The sequence below is a fragment of the Zingiber officinale genome, chromosome 6A (genome assembly GCF_018446385.1).
Source record: "Zingiber officinale cultivar Zhangliang chromosome 6A, Zo_v1.1, whole genome shotgun sequence".
NCBI lineage: Eukaryota > Viridiplantae > Streptophyta > Magnoliopsida > Zingiberales > Zingiberaceae > Zingiber > Zingiber officinale.
Window position 1 is genome coordinate 151,007,053 of NC_055997.1, and position 8,747 is coordinate 151,015,799.

At 33.4% G+C, this 8,747-nt stretch overlaps 1 protein-coding gene across 1 annotated transcript; it reads left to right on the top strand.

Annotated features, from left to right (window-relative positions):
- Positions 1-7,210: 7,210 nt before the first annotated feature.
- LOC121995516 lies at positions 7,211-8,156 on the top strand. The gene is made up of 2 exons (XM_042549240.1): positions 7,211-7,522; positions 7,647-8,156. The coding sequence occupies exons 1-2, from the start codon at positions 7,211-7,213 to the stop codon at positions 8,154-8,156; spliced, it is 822 nt and encodes a 273-aa protein (XP_042405174.1).
- The last annotated feature ends 591 nt before the right edge of the window (positions 8,157-8,747 follow it).

An 8,747-nucleotide genomic window follows, 5' to 3' on the forward strand; every position in this document is an offset into this window, starting at 1 on the left:
CGTCCACCATATTACTCCCTCTATTTTCCTCTCCTAATTCTTGCCAGATGTTAGAAAAATGACACAAGTGAAGTCGAAGGCATAGGCCAATAAAGCCTATGCCTAGGACCTCAGTTTAATTGGGGCCCATTAATATTAGATTTTTTAAAAATATATTTAATAATTATAATTTAATTTTAATTAAAAGTGGGCGTTCCATTTCAAACTGCTTCGGCGCTTCGATTTCTGTGCAGGCGTGCACAGTAATATTTAATGTACCGCCGCTGCATCTATTTTTTGCTGTGAACATTGCAAAGCCGCTTCTATTTCCATGCAGTCTGCACTGTACAACCTGCAGCCACCTATTCAAATTTCAAACTTCAATTAATTATCTAAACTTTTCAGCCTGCAGCCACCTAACTTTGGCTTTCTCATATAATTCTATAATCTATATAAAACCACTGGTCCACTACAGAACGTTTTTAAAACTCGTACTCTCAAGTCTCATCCTGCTCATATTTTCATCCTTTAAATTTCATCCTCTGTAATCTGTATTTTCTATCTTTTATCATCTCGACAACAAAACACCCTTCGTATTCCTTAATCGTCAGGTAATATTTTTTTAATTTTTTCTTCATTCTTGAAATGTTTTTTATTGTTCTGTATGAATAATAAATTATTGATGTCTTGATGAAATAGATCCAAATATGAAATATGGTTGGAAAAATAGATTATTAGTAGTTGTATGAAAATTTTTCTTCTCTCGCAAACAAATTACTATTTATGCACTTATCTCATTTATTATATATTTGTTAAGTATAATTTATTATAAAATATAAACCGCTTAAATTAACCAATTCAAATCAAATTTAATATTTTATATTTTTTATTATATTTGTGCAGGTATTAAAACTACACGGCGTAAATAAGATTTTATTGTTCATTTAATTCTAAGTAATTTTATTTTGATAAAATAATAGAGATTTATATTTTCTTTTCTAATATTATTTTAATATAAATATGTCTATGAAAAAAATATGATTCTGGATATATGAAACGTATGAAAAAAAAGAAAAATAGAAGAATTTATTCAATCTCAAAAAGGCGCACTCGATAGATTTATTATTAATAATCAAAATCAAAACTCAGAAAATAATATAATTGAAAATTTAAATGAAAAACTAATTGAATTTTTACCGGAAGATAATACTTTAGGACAAAAAGAAATCTATCAAGAACTTTCTAATGATCACACAACAAATTCATCAAATATTAATATTAATATTAATATTAATATTAATATTAATGAAGAAAATAATTATAATTTAGAAGAAGAAAAAGACGACTTAATAAATCATGAAAATAATTTTTTTAATAATATTGATGAAACTATTATTCAAAATATATATGATCCAGCACAATGGAAAAATATAAATACAAATTTAATAGATTTATTAGTTGAAAAGGGTCAATTATCACTACAAAAAATACTATTATTATCGACTGAATATTCCGTCGGTATATGAGATTACCGACGGAATACCGACGGAATTTCTGATATCGGAAGTATTTTGGTCGGCAATTACTTTACCGACGGAAAAATATATCCGTCGGTAAGTACCGACTGAATATATAATTTCGTCGGTAAATTACCGACTGAGATTCTTACCCGTCGGTAAAAAACCAAACGGCGATGAACGGAAACTTCCGACGGAAACAGTGATTCCGTCGGTGTTTACCGATGGAAACAGTGATTCCATCGGTATTATGCCGATGGAAACAGTGATTCCGTCGGTGTTTACTGACGGAAACATTGATTCCGTCGGAAATATATCGAAGAAAACCCTGTACTTTCGATAATTTACCGACGGAAATTATAATTCCGTCGGTAAAAATCTAGAAAAAATTTGAAATCCAGTCCCTGTTTTGCTAGTTTCCCATATACAAATTTAATACAAATACAAACCATCACAAGCGGTGGTATCACAAACACAATCCACACAATATATTAACAACATACAACAACAATATCACAATGTAAATCAATCCACAATCTCCAAAATACAACATACAACAAATATATAAACTTAACTGAACGACAAATAGAAAATCTCCAAACTATAATAAAATCTAAGTATCAAGTTCTCACAATCAAAAGTATCTAAAATTATACAAGTGAACGACAAATACAAAATATCCAAAATACATACTATGATACATCACTTATACATATATCCGAATATAATCCTGTAAAAGTCAAATACAATAGATTATGATTAGAATAAATCGATGTAAATGTAATATAGCTCAAACATTGTTATATATAACTAATTTTACTTGTAAAAAAAAATACCTGGATTATATTTTGGATAACCAATAATAGTGGTGATGGTGAATGTATCAGTATGAACTCCTGAAAAATGTAAAACACTTTAAGATAAGCATCTAATAATATACAATAAATATATTTGACTTAATGAATATCTAAAAAAATATAAAAAAAATCAAGTTATAGTTAAACATACCTCAACAAAATCTAATTATCGGGTCTCCTCTGACTGGGGCTGCTGTGATGGGTCCCATCGTGCAATGATTGCTTGCATCTGGGCCAATGCCTGCTCCTGTGCAACCCACTTCTGATCCATGGTAGTCATCTGAGTCTTCAAGTCTTGGTTTTCTTTTCTTAATGACTCCACCTCAGAAGAAGAATAAGAGGAACTCGCACGACCCCTAGGAGTCCTCAAGCGATCAAATACCACCTTGGCCTGGGAACCAAGGCCGTAGAGGGAGGAGTTCTTTGTCCTTCCACCCACAACATCATAATAAATTTCATTTATTTCCTGAGTGGATAGATCCTGTGACTCTCCTCCCTCTACTGGTGGCTGAGATGCCTGAGCAACCCTGCTTGTCATTTCCTCCTGTGTAGAAAAAATATACAATTTATATATTATACACAATTATTAAAGCTAATTAATCATTATTAAAGATTAAATATAAATTGCAAGTTAATAATTCAAACCCCAATGTTCTTTGATCGATCATCAATATATGTGCCATCCTTTCTCTTGTGCGTTTTGAGAAAGATCTCCAAGCAAGTGGGTTGTCTTTCTAAAGAACGCTCCTGCATGCACAAACAAATTTGACTAAAATTATACAAGTTCATTAATAAATAATTTTTTTTATATAACTTTAAATTAAAATCACCAGATCCATAGCGTGCTCAACAATGGAACGAGATCCTGATGTATGTCGAGCAGATCCAGTACTCGGGCCACCTGGCTCTGTATTCCTATTCGCTCGAGCTTTTAGAGCCTTTGTCTGCCATCTTTCTGCAGACCAAGTGGTCGTCCATGCACTCCAAATCTCCTCGGATACATAAGCAGGTCGTGTGCCATCCTTTCTCACATAGTATAATAGGTCTTTGTACAACTTGGCACAATAAATATTCCAAGTTTTTGCAAATTCTACCTCGTGTCCCTCCTCCCATGTATATTTTTCTGCAATTTAAAAATAAAATTTTAGAATATTAAAGGATAAATATAATGTACATATTCAATTTACTTACCACAAATTTTTGATAATAGAAATCCTTAGTTTCAGCATCTACATGTCTCCATGTAGTCCCAGATATGCAGACTCTTTCCTTAAATTTCCGTGTGATATATGTGGATACTCGATGGCCGTCGGGAGTAAACCTACATATAAGCAATATTAAGACATAAGATATATGTTATAAATAAAGAACTTGAATTACTAATAATAAAAAAAATACTTACGACTCTCCAACAACCCTAAGTACGGTGGATCCACGGAGTGGTGCTGGAAGATCTGCCATGATACCTTATATCTACAAAAACATATTAGCACACATCATAATAAATCTTTAATAACATGATAAATAAGCAACAAAACATGATTAAAGCATAACTTACTAGATGAATAATAATGCTAAAATTTAATCAATGCTAGACTCTGGAAGCATTTCTACTCAACATTAACAGTTTGTAAGTCGTCGTCGCTAGACTCTGTTAGTTCAACAAAATCTTCACTGCTGGATTTCTCTCCATCATCTATCTCCTCGTCAGTGGCATTACCATCTACAAGTAATTGTGATGTAGATTGGATTTGTGAATCAACCGAATGTCTCTCTACTTCGTCATTCTGAAATGCATCATGGTTTTGAGCAATAATAGTGTTCGGCATTTCTATGGTTGAACTAGACTTCAATCGACAAACAGACAACCACTCACTAGCTCTTCTTCTCTTCGTAGGATATTCAAGATAAACCACCTGACCCGCTTGTATTGCAAAAATGAAAGGTTCAAACTTATTGAACCTTCTGTTTGCATTAACCTCTACTAAATTATAATTTGGATGTATTCTGGTACCTGTTCTTGGGGTTGGATCATACCATGAACATTTGAACAACACACATCTATATTCGAATAATCAACTGCATTCATCGCATCTTGAACCATTGATTGCATTGAAATATCATAATTATTTGATGCTTCAGGAGCTGTAACAGTAGTCCCAGAATACGAACCACCAGATGACCCAATTGGTTCATATATATAAGGCTCTGCGTGGCAATACCAATTGTAGTAATTTGGCACAAATTCATTTCTACATATGTGCATTTTTACGGTATCTTCATCACGAAATGCTCTATTTTGACATTTTTTTATGATTGCACGGACACCGTAACTCAGAACCATTCATACATTCTGGATGACTTTTAGCAAAAATCACAAACTGTTCAACTTCAGCAATAAAATCATCTCTGATAAAACCATTGTCTAATAGATTGTACATCCAAGCTTTGTTCATACACATTGATATAACCTAAAGAGAATATAAATTGAAACATTATTAAACTTGTTGTATCACTTGAAATAAGTTTAAATAAAGAATTATGTGCACAATTTCATCTCACGATCATCATATCATATTACCATAAATCACCTCTACACTAGAACAATTAAATGAAACTATTATAAACATGTTGTTCCTTATAGCATTATCAAATGAAATAATCATACATATATGAGAAGCATCAATCAAACTACATTTTATGCAAGTACAATAGCGAAATTGATCAAAATATGTCACGACACTTAAATTTTCTAGGGTTAACATTGTGCTCAGCTACGAACAGTAACAAAACACCGCTACAATTGCGAGCAGGCTGCTGGCCGCGAGCGGCGAGTCGTGAGCAGGCCGCCAGCCGCGAGCATTGAGGCGCGAGCAGCCCGCTGGCCGCCGGCGGCGAGCAGGCCGCTGGCCGCCGGCGGCGAGCAGGCCGCCGGCCTCGAGCAGGCCGCCGGCCGCAAGCACTTTGCCGGCCGTGAACAGGCCGCCGGCAGCGATCCACGAGCAGGGCGCGGCTGCCGGCCGTGTGAAACGCAAACGAGAGAGGAGAATAGAAGAGCATACCTGAGAGATCGCCGGAATGGTGTGAACGGGAGGAAATGGCGCCGAGATCGCTGGAGAGAGCCGCCGGAATATCGCCGCCGCTGAGGAAAGAAAGAGGTCGCGCGAAGAGGAAAGGGACAATCTGTGCCCTAAAACGTGATTTACCGATGGAAATATATTTCCGTCGGTAATTACCGACGGAACATTAATTCCGTCGGTAATCACCGACGGAATGGTTAATTCCGTCGGTGATTTCGGCTAGTTATCGGGTAAGGTTTAGCGAATGCAAAGAAAACGGGTACGGGCGGTAACTTACCGACGGAATACTCTTTCCGTCGGTATAATAAAACCCTAAACCCGTTAATTACCGACTGAATATCATTCCGCCGGTCATGTTTACGCCCACACCAGCCTATTTACCGACGGAATAAGAAGTCCGTTGGAAATACACAAAATTCTAACGACGATATTATGGGACTCCCCGACGGAATAGTGATTCCGTCGGTAATTACCGACGGAAATAATAATTTCGTCGGCAATCACCGACGGAACTATTATTTCCGTCGATAATTACCGACGGAATCACTATTCCGTCGGTAATTACCGACCGATCTAAATCCCGTCGGTACTTCCCGACAGAGGTATATTCAGTCGGTATACGCCGACGGAGTTGAGATTCCGTCGGTACTCCCGTCGTTAAACTCATGCATTTTTGTAGAATTAGAGAAATTAATATTTCTTTTCCAAATGATGAAAATTCTAGATATTTTTCTATGATTCATTACATTCGAAAATTACCCAATGGAGAAAAACATGATGGAAAATGGTTAATATATTCAAAAGAATTAGATAAAGTATTTTGTTTTTGTTGTAAATTATTTAGTCAAAAATCAATTACAATTCAATTAGCAAACGAAGGGTGTTGTGATTGGAAAAATCTTAGGTGGTGTTTGGTAATGCAGCTTATCGCTTAAATTAATATAATAAGGACTTTTTTTAAAAAAAGTTCATTTGATAACCTATTTTAAAACAGCTTATTAGCTAAAAAACTTAACACGCTCAGACCAAAAAAATAAGCTAAAATATTTAGCTTATTTTTTTCTATCTTAACACGGTAAGTTAAAATTAAACTTATAAAGACTTATATACCCTTGTATAATTAATAAAATTACATTCATATATATATATTAGAATTTAGGTTTTTCTTCACCATTTAGCCGCCGCTTCTTCAACTCTCTCTCTCTCTCAGCTTTACCTAGCTATTTCGCCGCTTCTTCTTCAACTCTCTCTCTCAGCTTTACCTAGCTGTTCATCTTCTCATGTCTTCATCTCAGGTATCTTCTTTCTTTTCTTGTTTCTTATGATTTCTTATTTCATATTTCATTTCTTGTTTGATTAGTTTAATGTATTTTCAACCTAGTATATAAAAAGTTTTTAACCCCTAATATTATGCATATTATCACGATTTAATATTATTTAGGAAGTTTTCAACCCAAATACATAATATAACCACGATTTAGGAAGTTTTCAAACCTAATCCATATATATATTATTGAATAAAAAGTTTTCAAACCCTAATATTATGCATAATATAAAAGCAAGTAGGAAGTTTTCAAAATATAGAAACTTTTTTGAACTCTAGTTTATAGGTAGAATAAGTACGATTATATATATATATATTACATCTACATTTATATAATAATAATAATAATAATAATAATAATAATAATAATAATAAACATATATATAAACTTATCGATTTTATTTACTTACGTTGTTAAATGTTATTATTTTTTAGGCAAGTAATACAAATAAAATGGTTGATAAAAGAGCTAATTGGAAAGATCCAGAAATTCTGAAAACATTTTTAGATGCGTGTATTGAAGAAAGCACTAGTGGAAATAGGAGTGGAAGTAGTTTTAAGAAACGTTCATGGGATCTAATTGGTAATCTTATGAAAGAAAAAAAGGGACTTGATCTTACTCAAAAACAGTTGAAAAATCAACTGGATTACCTGAAAAGAAAGTACAACATCTGGGAAAGAATAGTTAATAAAACTGGGAATGGATACGATCCCATTAGCAATACTGTTAGCTGGACTTCTGAAGAGTGGGATGACTATACTAAGGTAAGTTATAAGATTTTTAATTAATTTAATAGTGCTATATATATATATATATATATATATATATATATATATATATATATATATATATATATTATATTCACTCACTTTTGTATATTTTTTATAGATCTATCCAGACGCAAAACAAATTCGATATGTCGGCCTACAATTTGCAGATGAAATGAAGTCACTATTTGATGGTATTACAACTACGGGGAAAGATGCATGGGGTCCCTCAATGGAAGAAATGCCACCAACTATTCCAAATAGTAACATTACTATTGATGTTGATGTTGAGGTTGAGGTCGATGTTGATTTGGAAAGAGAGATATCTCATAGTCCTAGCATAGAACATTCAAAGTCTAAACGCCGAAAGTCAAACAAATCTGAATATATTGACGAACAGATTTTAGAAACTCTTAAGAATTTAAATGATTCAGATGAGGCAAGCGTAGAAGAATGTTCCAAAGTTCTTGATGATATGTTGGATGAGAGCGATCCTTTATATTTTGTTGCTGGGACAATATTTTGTGAAAGTAAGACATATAGAGAATTTTGGATGCATCTTAGGAAGAAAAGTGATGAAGCTAAAAAACAATGGCTTATAATGGTAGGAAAGAAGATGGGCTTGATATAGAATTATGGTAGGAAAGGACTTGACTTTATTATGATTATGTTATGAATGTTATTTTGTTTAAACTTTTAATTTTGAAACATCATTTTGTTTGGTTCGTAATTGGTTTTTATATATTTGTGATTTAAGTATATTGTGTTATACCCTTTATAATTCTTTTAAAATTTGGTTTTACAGGCTATTTTGTGATTCAAAGTTATTTAATATGTTGACTGGTAATAAAAGGAAAAAGGTCATCACTATCCTTCGTCTAATTTTACTTATGAGAAGAAGACGAAGGGGTCAAAGGCCTGATGCTATTTCTTTACTTGATGGAGCCAGTTATGTTAAAGAAATTATTGAAGGAAATCCAGCTCATTGCCAAGAAATGTTGAGGATGAAGAAAGAAGCTTTTATAAAGATTTGCTCTATTTTTAGAGAAAATGAATGGTTAAAAGATAGTCGTTATATATCGGTGGAAGAGAAGATGTCCAGTGCCGGCTTAAGGCATAGGCCTTAAAAGGCCTATGCCTAGGGCCCCAATAAAATTGGGGCCCATTAGTATTAAATTTTCTTATATATATTTAATAATTAAAATTTAATTTTGTCAATGAT